The 16,966-nt window shown below is 41.3% G+C and overlaps 1 protein-coding gene across 1 annotated transcript in view; it reads left to right on the plus strand.

The window, feature by feature from the left end:
- Positions 1-7,611, plus strand: part of CACUL1 (CDK2 associated cullin domain 1) — a 49,158-nt gene extending 41,547 nt beyond the window's left edge. The window contains exons 7-9 of the mRNA XM_075717802.1: positions 2,720-2,858; positions 6,312-6,355; positions 7,524-7,611. Coding sequence (XP_075573917.1) covers positions 2,720-2,858; positions 6,312-6,355; positions 7,524-7,564 — 224 coding nt within the window. The 3' untranslated portion in view covers positions 7,565-7,611. The remainder of the gene's footprint in view (positions 1-2,719; positions 2,859-6,311; positions 6,356-7,523) is intronic.
- The last annotated feature ends 9,355 nt before the right edge of the window (positions 7,612-16,966 follow it).

The following is a 16,966-nucleotide window of genomic DNA, read 5'->3' on the forward strand; positions in this document are numbered from 1 at the left end:
CTTCGAATGTTGCCAGAAAAGACTGTCTTCTAATTCTTGCTCCAGCACGTGGTAGCTGCAGTAGAAAATGCATCCTGGCTTCAGCCTGGGCAGGTGCTCAAGCTGCTAGTTGGCCCACTTGGATTTAATCTAAAACACTCTTTTCACCTCACCTGTAATGATCTGATGGTGGCATGAAATACCCTACCACAGTATTTCATGTTGTGAATTCCAAGTCAGTTTATTAGCTTGGCTAAATTATTCAGTAGCAGTAGGTTTTTAGTAGGTACCACGTTCTATGTGGTACCTTTTTACTGTATTTCATAAGATGAAGAGTGCTCTTTCATGTCTGTAGAGTTTGAGTTTTTGGGTGTGTGGTTTGTTTGGGGTTTTTTGTTTGTTTTGTTGGTTGGGGGTGGGGTTTTTTGTTGTTTTTTGATTGTTGTTTTTTTGGTTGTTGTTTGGTTGGTTTTGTGGGGTTTTTTTTGTTTGTTTGTTTGTTTGGTTTTTTTTTTTGCTTTGAGCAATGCTGTGATCTGGGGGATCCAGGGTAACTACAGACCTGTGAGTCTGACCTCTGTGCCGGGGAAGGTTATGGAGCAGATCATCTTGAGTGCCATCACACGGCATGTACAGGAAAACCAGGTGATCAGGCATGGGTTTATGAAAGGCAGCTCCTGCTTGACTAACCTGGTCTCCTCCTATGACAAGGTGACCCGCTTAGTGGATGAGGGAAAGGCTGTGGATGTTGTTTACCTGGACCTTAGTAAAGCCTTTGGCACCGTTTCCCACAACATTTTCCTGGAGAAACTGGCTGCTTGTGGCTTGGACAGGCATACTCTTTGCTGGGTAAAAAACTGGCTGGATGGCCGAGCCCAAAGAGTTGTGGTGAATGGAGTTGAATCCAGTTGGCAGCCGGTCACAAGTGGTGTTCCCCAGGGCTCGGTACTGGGGCCATTTCTGCCTAATATCTTTATCAATGATCTGTACGAGGGGACTGAGTGCACCCTCAGTGAGTCTGCAGATGATGCCAAGTTGGGCAGGAGTGTTGATCTGCTTGAGGGAAGGAAGGCTCTGCAGAGGGATGTGCCCAGGTGGCCAAGGCAGCCAACAGCACCCTGGCTTGTATCAGAAATGGCGTGTCCAGCAGGACCAGGGCAGTGATCGTCCCCCTGTACTCAGCACTGGTGAGGCTGCACCTGGAATACTGTGTCCAGTTTTGGGGCCCCTCGCTACAAGAAGGACATTGAGGTGCTGGAGCGTGTCCAGAGAAGGGCAATGAAGCTGGTGAAGGGTCTGGAACACAGGTCTGATGGGGAGCGGCTGAGGGAACTGGGGTTGTTTAGCCTGGAGAAGAGGAGGCTGAGGGGAGACCTTATCGCTCTCTACAACTGCCTGAAAGGAGGGGGTAGTGAGGGGGGTGTTGGTCTCTTCTCCCAAGTGACAAGTGACAGGACAAGAGCAAATGGTCTCAAGTTGTGCCAGGGGAGGTTTAGGAATATTAGGAATATTATGGGTATTAGGAAAAATTTCTTTGCCAAAAGGGTTGTCAAGCGTTGGAACAGGCTGCCCAGGGAAGCAGTGGAGTCCCCATCCCTGGAGGTATTTAAAAGACATGTAGATGTGGTGCTTAGGGCCATGGTTTAGTGGTGGACTTGGCAGTGCTGGATTAATGGTTGGACTCGATGATCTTAAAGGTCTTTTCCAGCCTAAATGATTCTATGATGAAGGAAGTTAGTGGACTGGTTTTTGTTTAAACCACCTGTGTACTACTAATAATTATTTAGTGAGTTTGCTGATTAAAGACAAGAGTGTTGAAGCTTGGCATTGACCAAATAAAAATGTCAGAATTGGATAAAAACTCAGGATGTGCCTTAGTGAATATATTTAAAAGCATCCCTTTTTTCCAAGTAAAGATGAAATTTAACATAACTGCTCTAACCTCTGGTAAGTCTGGCTTCAGAAATACTTGAGGTATATTTATTTTTCTCAGAACTTCTTACACAGTTGCTATAAACCCAGTTTTCGTCCTTTGCTCAGTCTTCTGTGTTTCTTGTAATTAGCCTTGAAGCAGCTTTAAGGTAAACTGTCTTGCTCCTGTAAGGCAATGTTCAGTGTAGTGAAATTAAATCACATTTCTATGCTGAAGCTGAGCTAATAGAGGTTAAAATTTTATAATGAACATTAAAAAAGTGTTCCTCTAAGCTTTGTAAGATCAGTGAGAGAGTTGCGTTCATTCATTTGAAATGGGGGAGGGAGAAGCAGGGTTCTATGGTGATATTACTGTGCTTTCTAGAAGTAAGGCTCAGGGAAGAGAGGTGTAAATTTTGCAAATACTGGGGTAAAGTGTTACAAAAGATCTGATTATCAAGGTGAGTTTGCTGATCATCAGTGCCTGTCCTTGAGAGTGTCCAGAGACTAAGCAGGCCATGTGAGATTCAGCAAGAACTGAATTTCAATTTGATGATGAGGTTGATGACCCCAAAAAAAAGTAATTCCTTTATCTACATGTAAACATTGGATTTTAACAGTCTGATTATTTGGTCTGCTTTAATGCTTGGTTTCTGTGGGTTTGGAGGATGGTTTTGGAGTGAGTTTGTTGTTTTGTTTTGTTTTTTTTTTTTTAAAATTCAAGATCCTAAAATGTATTTAAAATAGAGCAGTTACATTTGTCAAAGAGTAAAATTTTCACAAAATGTCTCTTCCACATGTTCTGTTGTTGCTTTCCCTCTTCTTACAGAATGGGTACAGATGGCACCAGCTTTATTTTCTAAATTCATCCCAAATATTCTACCCCCTGCTGTGGAATCTGAGCTTCAGGAATATGCTGCTCAAGACCAGAAACTTCAAAGAGAGCTTATGCAGAATGGATTTACTAGGTAATAATTATTAATCTTCAGTAGTAATTGTGCTGGACAGTGCTGAAATGGTAAAAATGGATACATTTAAAAATATTGAAGAAATAATTTAAGGGTTAATAACCTTCACAACTCAGTATCTGAAATATGGCCTTATTTTCCACATTTTGAGCGCTACCAACCCTGCAGATGGTACCAAAAAGTAGATGATCAGAAGTCTTGAAATATTTTCATGAAGCAGATTGCTTACAGCTCATGCATCCCTGTGTTTAGATTGTGCTTCTAATGCATGATCATGCTCTTGTTCAGCCTTTACTTTAGCCATTTATTTTCTATAAGCTGACTTTTTTCATGATGCTTCTGAAAATCTCAGTTGATGACTTCTTACTCCACTTGCAGAGCTATTTATACAGTCCTCCAGGTGTTTATTTTAAATAGGTGCTTCTCTTCTGAGTACTGAATTGGGGGAGGGGGGAGGGGGGGAAGAACAAACAGTAAAAGAGATAGCAGAAAATGCTCATGACCTATATTGTTTGCTTTGGGCAGTGCCTGTTGCTCTGTGCCCTTCTATTTAACTGCCTAACCAGAAGCACAGCACTTTCACCAGAGTAGTATACCACTTTTGTAGTGGTCTGACAGTCCAAGATCAGGCTGTGGAAGCTGTCGTACTCTGTTCCAGAGAGGTTCATTTCTGCATGAAGAGAATGCATCTTCATCTTTCCTGTTACCTGTGCAACACTGAGAATCTGGTCCTGTAGTTTGAACGCCTACTAGATGTGTGTATGTTTAGTGTTAGATGTACTTCTGGATTTCATACTCTCGTGTAGTTTTCCTCAAAGGTAGTCTCTCTCTTCAGAGCTTGGTAAATTACTGAGCTTCAAAACTCTGCTACTGACCCAAATGCAAATAGTATTGTAGACTCACTCCTTGTAAGGCTTTCTGTCAAGGAAGAGAATTTTTTGATAGAGAAACATGAGTTAAGACACTAAAAAGAAAGCCATAAGAGCTTGGGCTGAGAAAAGTAGTGCATTTGGCCCAAGAGATAGAAGTTTGAGACTTTGAAACTGAGTAGGCATATAATGCTGGCAATAGAATAGACTATTTCAGTTGGAAGGGACCTACAATGATCATTTAGTCCAACTGCCTGACCAGTTCAGGGCTGACGAAGTTAAAGCATATTATTAAGGGCATTGTCCAAATGGCTCTTGAACACTGACTGGCAGGCTTGGGGCATCGCTCACCTCTCTAGGAAGCCGGTTCCAGTGTTTGACCACCCTCTCGGCAAAGAAATACTTCCTAATGTCCAAAAGAATGTAATGCACAGAACAAAACAAAAAAAGGAACAATTTAGTTTTGTCTAATTTTCATTCTTACTAATTCTGTAGGTGGCTTATAATAGTTCTGTTTGCAACTGTGTTTCACTGGTTTCACACTTCATAGAGAATTAAAAATGAAGTTTCAGGTAGCAACTTGTCCACAAAAACAATTGGTTTCAAAACCATTTTTCCCTACGCACCTGAAAATAAGACAGGTTTGTCAGCTCGGCTGTAAAGTTCTTTGGCTGGTACTGTGAGGAGGATGTTGTATAAAAGGCTAGGAAGGGTTGTAGGAAGGATACTGACCATTGCAAAGGCTAGATGCCTCCGTGGTGTTCTCTTGTTAGAGACTTGGGATCCTCAGAATATATTTTAGCAGCTCCTGTTTTATGCAGAAAAGTAATTCTCTAGCACTGGAACTAATGCAAATCCATAGGAGACTGTTTCTGTCCTGTGTGATAGGTGGGGACAAAGAAGAGATTAGGGCTTGAGGATAGTTGTACAGGGGAGAACTAAGTAAAGGTTTCTGTGTCACATTGTTTGCAGAGTCTAATTTCTAAAGAGAGTTCCTCTTCCTTTTGGCTTTCTGCAGTATGTGATCTTCTGGGTATTGGCCAGATGAAGAGTTTTGGTCTGTCTTGTAGGATTAGAAAAGTGGCCCACCCTAGCACATGCTTTCGTGCAACTGCTGTTTCTATGTAGCTTGCTTTCAATTTAATACGTAAAAAAGCAAAAGAAAACTTTGCAGTGGAGTAACTGATTGATGGCATTTAGTTTCTGATGATTGTGTTTTGCACAATATATTTTATACGGTTGTACTGCCAGGGAGTCAGTACAGTCTGGTAAACATGGAGGTTTATATAAACTGTTGGAATAGAGCCTGTCATCATTAAAAGAACACAGGTAAAAGAAAACTGCAGTACAGGTGATATAATTGCTACATGGCCTTTTGCAGTGGTATTTGAAATACATTTTGCCTTGAAGTGTATTTCAAGATGTAATATGCTTCTTCCTATGTTCAGGAACATAGGTTATATTTATTTATAACCTTTCAGAATTGTTTTGAGGTTATATTCCTACATATATAAATGTGTGTGTATAAAAGGGTTGTTTTTCCCTTTTACCAAGGAGTGTGCCAAGTCTGTTCTCTTCTGGGTTAGCATGAAATGTCTTTGCTGCTGCGCTTCCTACAACAATAACCATGAAGAACACAGCACAGTGAGGCGTCTTCATCAGCATTAATGGCATGTCAGGTTCTTGTTGAAACAGTCAGCTTATCAACACTATTAAATACTGTTGCTGCAGAAAGTGGGAACACAAGCCAGTTGCTTGGCGGTATTTCTCTTGTGAAAGACCTTAATCAAGGAATACACAGCAGGTCCATCACCTTAAGAGTGGTTTCAGGGAGGAACACTTTGTATTATTAGAAAAAAAACCCCAATTTCTATCAACTTCCAGCAGATAAATGTGAAATTATAACCACTGTGACGAAAATATGTTGGAATCTCTCTTCCTTATATAACTGTTTCAATAGCATATCTGTCATCACAAGACACTTGTGAAGCAGCAAGATTTTCCAGCTTTAAGAGTTTGTGTGCACAAGAATAAAAGGAAAAAAAACAAATAGATGGGAATTTGACTTTGGGTTTTTGGGAGCAATGATGTCAACTGGTGTTTATACAACTTCAGTTATTTATTTAAATCTTCTGCTTGAAGAGGGAGTGCTGTCAGCACAGACTTGCTTAGAGTCTGATTGTTGGGTTTTCAGGAGCATCTTACCGTTTTAGACTGAAAGATGCAGAGTTTTTCACGTAGTTCTATGAAGTTTGGTTGTGAAGTTTGAGTTAAGGGAAACAATTTTATGCATGACTTAAGACCACACTGCATAGGAGCAATTTTTCCTCATCTTCATTTTGTAAAAAATTATCCTATAAAATTGAACCTGCTATCTTTAACAAAAGGATGAGCTAATTAAATCTCTAAAATATAGCTTATACTTCTGTTTTAGTGAATTGGGAATCCTGCAGTTGTGTGTTATTGCCTTTATGTTTGCATTTTGTTTCTAAGGTCTTTAAAAGTTAATGATTGTGCTGAGGTATTTCACTATTGTTTTTCTTTTCTTAAAAATGAAAATACCTTTCTTCCCCTTCTTTCCTAGAGGTGACCAGTCACGCAAGAGAGCTGGAGAAGAGTTAACTTACAGTAAGTATGCATCTAACCCTGTCCTCCAGTGTGCTGCAGTCCCTGATGGGTTGGGCATACACGTAGCGGTGGGCTTCTGGGTTCTCGGGGCGGTGGCGAGGTGTCAGAGGCTGCACCTCCACATTGTAGCTAGCTGCCTGCCAGCATAACCTTTACCGTTCTGAGTAATGTTACAAACTTCTTGTGTCTGAGCCTAGCAAACTGTGCTAGAGTCCCACAGCCACCTGTAAGGTAGTAAGATATCCTAGCTACTGAGGCCAAGATACTTCCACTTCATTTAAGTACACAGCTGGGGTCTTAAGGAAAAGGAAAGTAGTTGTCCCAAGTTGACTCTGCCTGGTCAGGATACACATTACAGGCAATGAAATGACAAGACAGTTCACCTCTGATATAAATCACCCACTTGTGATGTGTGTTTCTGTCTGTTGACAGAACAGAGGGTTTGGAAGGGTTGTGCTTTTCAACTTGGAACCCTCGATTATGTCTCTAATACAACATGGGATCCACCTGCGTTGAGATACTAAAGGCAGTATTTGGGAAGTTCTCTTCCATCTGTAGGTGGAGTCTCTTGCTGCATGTTTAACTATAAGGGTCTTTGCTTTGTAACTTCCTTAATTGCCCCCAATATAGATTAGGGGGTGGTGGGGAAGAAGCACAGGGAGGAATGGTATTTCCATTCTCAGTTGGTTGCTCTACTCCAGACACCCCTAATTTGTGTGCAGTCAGTCAAAGGTCCCATCTTCTGTGCTGACTAAATACTTGGCCAGGATTGAATCTAGTCCCTTACATTCTAGGTTAGGATTTAAGTACAATGATGTGATTGCTGGTCATTAAATAGCCTTGGGCATTGTGAAATAATATCTGTTCTGGTGCTGCTGTTAACTTCAGTTCATTTTATTGTATTCTTTCTGCCAAGCTTCCTCCTGTGCTTTCAGCAGAGTATGTTTGCTTTATTTCCTGCCATAAAATGCTGTGCAGTTTTATGATGAACTCTTACTACAACCTGAAATGAATGAATAGCTGTTGACTTGGTATATCAGCTTCAGTTTACACTGTTAATGTTTTGCATGCAATGCTGGTTTTCGGGTTCTTGGGGGAAGGGGGGGCAAAGGGCGCAGGGTAAAAGTTTAATATGAGAGAATTTCTTGAACTTTTTATATAATTTCAGATGGCTCATCAGCTTGTGCAAGCTCCAGGGGGTACAGATAGTGAATATACTGGATCAGCTTCTATTCCTAGCCAGAACAGACACTGGAGGAGCACAGGTGGTATCCGGAGCCTCCTTTGGCAACTGCTGATACTCAAGCTCTGACACGAATTATGCCTCAAAGAAGAGTTTTGGACTTTCTTCTTTATATAATAAAATGTCAGTTGCTGCTACAATTGGAATGACTTTGAAAGACATGATTCCTTGGTCTGGTCTCTCAACAAGTTCATGTTCTGCGATTTTTGTGAGGAATGCACCTTGAAAAACAATCCTTTCAAAGTGGAAATGGGCAGCCGAAATCAGCAGCTTCCAAAAGCGTTAGAATGGAAGAATCTTTTTTGCACTCTTTTCTTAATATTAAGGACATTCTTAAAACTAGTTAACACGTCAGTGTATTAGTTTTTAAACTTCAAGGTATTTTCTGGAGCTTTTACTTAATAAGAATAAAGTTTCATTATTTTGCAGTATTTGTTCATTAGTTTAAAAATTGTCACCTTTTAAGAGTTGGTCCCATATAAATGTATCTTCTGTCAGGGAGTTTTAAATTCCAGATTTTTACTTTTCTCTCTCTTTTTATTTTTTGGTGTGTTTTTTTGCTACTTGGTATTTTGAAATCTGTTTTCCTATGTGTTTGTACTCTGTGCCTTCAGCTTGTGCACTTTGCAACTTTATAGACCATATTTTGTTACCGCAAAATGTGTTCTTGAGGAAAAACTTGATGTGAACAAACATGCTGCAAAGTTGCACTTTTCTCTTGCATTAATGGGAGGTGAATTTAAGAACGAAGAGAAGTTGAACCTATCACCATCACTAATAGTGACTTGGAAGTTTGTCCCCTTTTATTTTTCATATGTAGTAGCGTTTGATGCTGGGACCAACTCTTGTAGAACCCCTCTCATTGACTTTTCATTGGCTTCCATAATTGCAATAGATTGAGATGTGAATTCTAGACTGAATGAAATACTAAAATGTGTTTTATGCTGTGCTATGTAGAAACATTGTGGGCAAAATTCTCCAGTCTAGTAGGTCTGCAAAGTGCATCTTCGTCAGCACAAAACAGATTTGCACCTGATTGATCAGCGAACGAGGGTACCTGTCCAAGATCACTTTGTGGCTCCTGTGCCATTTCTCTCGTTTTGGGGATGTGATGGGGGTGTGATAGTGGATGTTGTCAGAATCAGGGAGTTGAGCAGTGTAACGCATGCGTGTGTACACATTGGCCTCCTTTTTGCAGTCTTGTGTAAACTCGGCTGGAGATCCAGCTGAGCCCAGTTCCAGGAGATCTGGACGTATGGTCTGAATCCTAATGATTGTGACATGGGTTTTAATCAGTAGTATGGCTAATGCAATTCTTTCATGAGGGGAGAAACATACTTGAAAAAGCAGTTTGACTACAGGTTTGGTTTTTTTTTATTACTATGGATTTATTTTTTGTCACCTTTAGTTATGAAGAGAAATGAGTTGGTAATATAAAATCTTTCTGAAGTGAAACAAAAGTTTGTTCAGTTTTGTCTTGCATGATTCTTATGCCTGTTTAAAAAAAACGACAACACACAAAAAACCAACACAACCCCCTTTATGCTTGCATGAGTTCATTACAAAATGCAGGAAAAAGATAACAAAATAGATGCGGCAGGGACAAAGTTTCTTTTTGTTTTGTAGCTAGACTTCATGCAAATGAATTTAATTCTGTGAGTTTCACATCAGCCACTTTGGCAATGCTGTTAGTTTGGAGGGTGGGGGGGGAGGAAGAATGAGGAGGAGAGTGCTGTGATTGACAGATTTAAATCTGATTTACCTATATATTTCTTTGCATATTTGCAAAACCTATTTAATTTTGAGGATGTTTTTCTTTAAAAATGAATGCTTCATTGTTTTGTTTTCTTTGTAGAACAACGCCAGCAGTCTAATCTCATCCCCAATAGTGGAAAACCAAACTACTCTGAGTAGGGATTTTTAAGTGTTGATAGTGTTTGCTTTAACTTTTGCTACCAGCTACTTAAGTTGAAGCAGAATTAGACAAAAACAGGAATTTTGAAAATTTTGCTGAAGTACTCAATGGAGAAGTTAATGAAGGCTAATAGGGAACAAAAATGATTTGCCAGCTTCCAGATTTTTATCAGTTTTGGCTTTAAATGAAAATAAAACCTCTGATAGTGTCCTTAGCTTTAAAAATCACTGTTTGCTGAAATGACAATATTCTTGAGTTAAGAATAGATGCATTAACCTAATTTGGTTAAAATTTGTTTACAACTTTGTTACCATTCTAGTTCACATAGTACAGTAATCAAGCTCTGTCATCTTTGTCAGGTGATCACAATGTTTTTCTGTTCTTAAAGTGGTTTTACCGGTTCAAGTTTGTAAATAACATGTAGTCCTTTTGCTTCATGTTTGAGGCAAGGGTTCAACATTCATTTTACGTTGCATTATGTTTGGGACACAAATTTCTAGAACAATAATTCCATCAAAAGGTAAAGCATTCCTGTCGGTGTAGTTCACTTCGTATGCACTGGGTAGTGCTTGGATGCTTCTCAGTCCTGTGTAGCATTCTCACTTGGCCACCATACCCGAGCAATCTGTTTGTTAAGCACTGTATTATGTTGTAAATTTGGCATTAAAATTCCTGTATGTTTTGGCATTATTAACATAATGCTGAAATATTGTTTATCTGTCGAAGACATTATCATTGTGACTGAGCATGAAACAGAATACAGCGTACTGTACTAAATTATTTTGTTTCTCTGTAAACTTGCATTTTACTTAGAGTAAAACTAACTCAGCCAACTTGAGCTTTGGTACTGTAAAGCCACAATTACCAACAGCATGATCCTAACTGCAGTATTTAATTTAACCAAATAACTTGTGGTAAATCCGTTGCATCTGTAGCTTACTCTGTTAAGATTAAGCAGTAAAGTTGGTTATACAATGGGTGTCCTCTTTATGTTGCACTGGTTCTATAGCCAAACTTGCTACATTAAGATATTTTTAGGTTAATTTCATTTCTTGATTTGGGAAGTTGAAATATTTTAAATTCATCCTGCTGACTCCTGTAAGAGTAGGCAGTTGTCAATGTATGGTCAAGATGGTCTTTGCAAATGATGAAGGGGTGGTCTAACTAGGTAAGTACTCAACTCTTCTACAGTTGGATCTCCTTGATGCCTTTCTGCAGTTGTTGAGGAAGCATTTGTGGATGAATACTTTGAAGGAGAAGTTTTTGACTCCTGTCGTTTGATAGAAATATGATCAGCCAGATTCATCCCTTTTAATTTTTCTGTAATATGATTGTTTACCTTCCACAGGCTTAAAAACAAACAAAAAACAAAATAAAACACCCCCCCCCAAAAAAAACCCCACAAGAAACCAACCACAAAGACCGTGTCCTGAGTGATTGAAAAATGTTTTCCATGTATGTTACGACAACCCCAGTGAAAGGACTCATCTGTAGAACTATAGAATAAAAAACAACTGCTTGAATTTGACTGTTGTCTCCAACCCAGCTCCAACTGAGAGGAAGCAAAGATGTTTTGACGTGACATGCACCAGATACCCAGAGGGCACTTAGTTTAGCTCACTGTGCAGGTTATGGTACCTTTAGGATCAGTATAGTTCTTGACCACAATGAAAAGGTCCGGCTAGGGAGGAATGGTCACTGCTTGGGTTAGCGTACTTCCCTTTCTGCTCTGCTGGGACTGTGTGGTAACATGGGGATAGTCACTGTGCTGATGCTGCTCTAGTTAAAGATTCCTTTTTTTTTGAGGGATGTCTTGTGCTGACCGCTCATTTAACTCTTAAGATTGCTTTTCACAGCTGAATACTGTAAATAAGTCTGTGAATGACAGTACATGCTTTCATCGGTGGTGTTTGCTTCGCTGCTCTTAGAGCACCTGCACTAGAAGCCTTTAAAGGCACGTTAAAGATCACGGCATTGTTGTGGAGGTGTTTGCATGGTGTAATACTGAGCTGCAAACTGTGCTCCCAACATTGGCACTGGGCAGGAAAAATACAGATGGTCAGGCTTTGTGTGTCGCCCTTTCTCTGACCTGGGGGTGTGCAGGAGCAGATACACGCGCCTCGCTAGTACGAGGTGCAGCCTTCTCTGTGCTGTTCCTTTGGCCGAGGGTGAGCAGGGGAGGGCGGCACCCTGCGGTGCGGTTGCTCTGCTAGGCTGACGCATGCAAGTCATGTCAGCACTGCGGCACGTACTCGTGTCCCGTCATGCACCTTCTCACCATGGAGTCTGACCTCAGCCCGTAACTATTGCAGCTTTGGTGAAAGGAAATGGAGGTGTCAGTCCTATTCAATCTTTTATTTCTAGGTAAGATAGAGGAGAATTTGCAGGTAGAGTCTGATCTTTCCTTTTGGAGCTTTCTTGGGAAACATTCTCTGGCTGGTAGAAGAGAGGACTATGGGTCATCTGTCTCTGATTTTTGTCTGCTGGTCCCCAAGGCAACTTGATGCAAGACAGTCAATCATATTGAGTGCACTATGCTTATAGCACTTAATTCTGGATTTAATCCAGAATTAACAACAATCTTTTTGGTAGGCTTACAAACTTCAGGTAGTGGTAATCACAGAAGGTGTGAACCAGGGATGGGCTTACTCTGGCAGATGTCATTCTAGTAACTACAAGGCAGAGGAATTTATTTTTTCCCAGAGGACACTACTTTTTATACCATAAATTGGTGTGACTGGCCCAACAAGATATTTGTACACCCGTGGTGCCTGTTAACAGAAAAAGGTCGGAGAATCTAAATTTCATCTTTATCAGTACTTAAATACACTGACTTCGAATGGGGAGCGGAATTATGTGCAAGGGGAAGCTTTGCCTTCTGTCAGGTCGTCAGCGTTACTGCATTGGCAGAACAGACGAACTTGCTGATTTGGCCCGAGTTGAAAGTTCCCTGACAGAGTGCTTTGTACTTTGCTAGAGGGACTGGAAGGATTAAACCCATAGATCTTGACCTAACTTGAATGACTGGTTTAAGAGGTTTCCAAAATTTCATAGGCAATGAGTACTCAGAAATCCCTTCTGGCTGTCTCTCTGTCCCTGGGATGCTCCAGACACACTTTGCTTAATGTTCCTCTTTCTGAGCTTCTGCTACCTGATCTAATTAACACAGAACAGGAAAGTTGACTCCCCTAATGAGCACAACAGAATGAATTTAGTAATAGCACTGATTGCCTCTTTAGTATTGTTTTTCAACTAATCATTCCTTAAGAAAAACTGTTACGGTTTCTGAGATGACCTGGGTCATCACCAGTTTCTGTTAGCAGGCAGCAGGTAATTTATTTGTTAGCACCATTTGCCATCTATCAGCAAATTGGACAGTTTTGTACAGAGTACAGTTCATAAATGACCGTCTCAGGACGGTTGGTAGATGTTACCCTGTGGATGAGGTGCATTGGCAGGATAAGAGCACCTGTTCAAAGATAGATGGAGGTCTGAAAGGGCTGCCGAGGCGCTGGGGTGGTGCATCTGGGTAGGTTCGTGCTGCTGCCCCGTAGGAGCATGGAGCGACTGTGGAGTGAGTTGCACTGTAAGCATACGCCCCAAAAGACTCTGCAGAGTCAGTTACCGCAGGATAGCTGATGGCCTGCACATTCACCTCTTATCTTCATGGGTACCTGTTCCCGTGGCAGGAATGGCTGAGCAATGACATGCCTCACATTTGAAACAGGTCAGAGCATGAAATCTTAAAATTACCTATTCGTTAAGGTGCCTAACCTAAATTCCCTATGTGGTCAATGTGAAGCAAAAGATTTCTCCAGCAAATACCACACAGCACTAAATGGGTATACTTCGATTTCCATTTTTGGGTCTCTGTTGCTACCCACGGCCTGCTGGTACTTGAACCCTTCTCATCAAAGGAGCTGGAAGCAGAACTTGCCAGACAGGACCTGTCCTACCTGTGCTGTGCAAGAGCAGAAGGAAAACAGGCCTGTTTGCTTATTTTTCTCAATTACTTTTCCATTAAGTCTTTACGGAGTAGGCTCCTGCTGTCCCCAGTTGCTTGGGTAGCCCGAGTTGCTCAAGGTAGGCGGTTTTGATGTTTTAGTCTGTTGGAATGAACGTTAGGCAGAATTTCATCTGAGCTACAGAACCATTTCTTTTAAAACACAGAGATGCATCATACCTGGGGATTACTTGTAATCTAAATAATCTCATTATCCTATTTGTTCCTTCAGTTACAACTTCTGAAAGCGTGTTCAAGAGGTAATATGCTTTCCAGTTATGGCTCCAGTCTTCTACTTCAGAGAATGCCGTCGTTATTGACTACAGGTACGCAGGAGAGAGACAGACACCCATGGAGTAAAATGAAGTTCTCAATGTGTACTTCTGTTTCATGTTTCCCTCCAAGGATGTGGCATGAATTGAAAAACTGCACGCACAATCATTGATATAAATCCTTCACCTCATTCATGTTTTGGCATAATAATGCTTTGTTCTTTCTTTTCTAATAATTCCCAGTGTTGAATTTGCCTTTTCTTAATAACCAGTGTATATCAAGTTTCACTTCTTAGAGCTCTGTTATAATCCCAAGATGTCATTTGTGGGTAATAGTAGCTCCTCCTTGTGAAAGTAAAATTAGGATCATGTTTTCCCAATGCATCATTTTGTCAGTCAGTGTAAACATAAGTAGTATGGATCTCTCATCCTATTGCTCAGTGAAATGAAGTCCTGTAGCTCTTTATAGTCAGTTCTCTTCCCTGGATGATAGCATGTGAACTCTGTGTTTCACTGTTCACCTCCTTTTCAGCTGTTTATGAATACAGCAATTAGCGTGACCCCAGCGCTGTGTTATTCTGCTGGTGACCTCTCTCTGTTGTGAGAACTGTCGGTTCCTGCTCCGTAGCTTTCCAGTGGCAGTTAATTCACGTGGAAAAGCTTCTCCATTATTTCATGGTAGCTTTGTGAAGCGCTTTTGTAAAGGGAGCTTACCAAACACCCTGTGGAAATCTGTATCAAAGGATCTCACTTGCCACATGCTTGTTGAGTGATCTGCCCTACTGTAACGCAGCTATATTTGTTGTCACATGAAGCCAAGTATCCATGCTATAAACTACTGAAACAAGCCCTCGTTGTTCGTATTTTGTAGCTCACCATTTTAGCGCATAGGTATTGCTGGATGGACTCAGGTGTCCAAACTCTGATATCACAGATTAGAAGAGTTCAAATGGGAATTTGTGATGTCAAGCCCTGATCCTGCTGATGAATTGGGAATTAGCAAGATGATTTCCCTGGGTAAAAGGAAATAAGAGAGACTTATAATGAACGAGACTTAAATGAATATTTCATTCATTTTATTTAGCAGAGTTTCTACAACTCTTTCTTAGCTGCAGATTCTCTGAACTCTGACTAACTGGTCATCAGCCACTTCATGATTTGCTGCTATAGGAAGAGAAAGCAACCAAGCTTATAATTTGCCAGCTCCTCTTGTCTGCTTGCCAACACAGCTACTCATCTTCTAAGAACCTACTTGCATCTGAAGATCCAAACTGAGCAAAGGAGACTGAGCAGAGCAGTTCGGCAGCAACTCAGCCGCTGTGGCTGAGGTTTAACATCTGCAGTTGTTGCTGCAGAGTGGTCTTTCATCTACAGGGTGCTTTAATGCCTTGCTATTGAAATAGCCTATCATCACACTTGCTTCTTTGATTGTTATACTAAAATAAACCACAGTCAGTGATCTGCAAATTTCAATAATCACCTTTGAGACGTATTTACCAAAGCCATCGTGTCCCTCCTGAGGCATGTCATCTCTGGGCTCTTTTGTAAGAAATCAAAATCGTGGCTTTCTGGTTCCAAAACATGCGTGGGATTGGTGCGGCTGCTCCGAGGGTCTCTGCTCAGCTGTGTGCGGGCTGGGCGCGCGGTGGTACCCGAGGCCCTGGTGCGTGTACTGTGTGTGTTGTAGTAAAGTTTTTAATTAAAGATGTAACGATGGTGTGCATATGGCCCATGGCTGACCTTTGGGGTTTGTACCTGGTTTGCCTAATAAACAGGGAAACAAAAGATTGTCCTTTGCCCTGGACTTACTTAAGTGAGCAGAGAAGACGGCGCTCCCTTGGGCTTTGAGGAAGGACAGAGTAGAAAGCTGAATCACGCTGGGCGAACCACAAAACCAGTCTCCTGCCAGAGCAGCGGTGACTGCGCCTTGGCTCACAGAGGGCCCTTTTCCACGTGTTCTGAAGTGTAGAGCTATGTGCTGAAAAAAGGGTGCGGAGTAGAGCAGGATTCCCTGGCGTTCGTATAGGTGCTGGTGGTGGGAGAACTGCTAGCCACTCGCCCACGTGTGTTGGGCTGGGGGGGGGGGGGGGGTGTGTGTTATTATTTATACCACCAAATGGTGCTTGTGTTTCTATTTAGCAATTCCCAGGGCAGAACAAACCTCCGCTCTTAAATTGATTTAGCTACTTTGCAGCCAGTCTTTGGTTGTATTTAAAGTATTTCAAGAGCTTTATTCATTTTTAAAAGCATCCTGAAAAATAATGCATCTGAAGTTAGTTCCCACTGGAGCTAATTTAACTTTCTGTTGGTCTGCATCCTCAGAGTGACTTAGTTCGAGCTTACTTTAGTCTGACGAATTCATCTTGTGTTGAATACAAACAAATGCTTTGGCCATTATTAAATTATTCTCTTTATTACTTCCATGGGCTGCATATGGACAGAAAAACCCCCAATATATCTGGCTGCTTTTAATTGAGCCATTGTGACTTCAATTTTATATCAATCAAATGAAGGCCAATAAATGGAATTTAAAGCAAAAGAGTGATATTCATACAGAAGAAATAATTCTTCTCTTGGCTAGATAAATTTCAGAAAACAACTGGCTCGGCCCTAGATACTAATCTGAGATAATTTTCAGAATCATGAAGAGCTAATAATACGACTCCCAGGTCATGCAGAACATGACAACTCACAGACAGAAGGGAGGGAGCACTTTGCCACTTGGAAGAGCTTATCTTTAATCACATGCTGAGATTGTGTGAGACTCGCGTGTGCCTTTATAGGCATGGGTTTAGCATCTTTCAGCTTCTCTAGAGTATTCCCTGAATTGTGTCTGTAATTTGCAGTTTTCCATGTGGATGTCAAATATTGTCTCCATTTTGGCTCTCTAGCGTCTTCTGACTTGCAGGTGCTGAACACTTTCAAATCCCCCGACTTCCCCCAGCCCTAGGGCATGGTCTTTGGGCTACTCTGTGCATCTCTACAAGCAGATGCTGTGAGCAGAAAGGGGAGGGGAAGGGATGGGACAGGAGAAGACTACTCAGTTAAGGAAGGACCACGATGCAGGTAGGTGGTCTCTTTGTCCCTTTCTAAGGAGAAATAGCGTGACCTGAATTCCCCTGGGTTTCGCGATCCTGTTTTAACCACTTGGCAATCTGTGTTTCTGGCTCTCCAGACG

The sequence above is a fragment of the Pelecanus crispus genome, chromosome 10 (genome assembly GCF_030463565.1).
Source record: "Pelecanus crispus isolate bPelCri1 chromosome 10, bPelCri1.pri, whole genome shotgun sequence".
In the NCBI taxonomy this organism is placed as follows: Eukaryota; Metazoa; Chordata; class Aves; order Pelecaniformes; family Pelecanidae; genus Pelecanus; species Pelecanus crispus.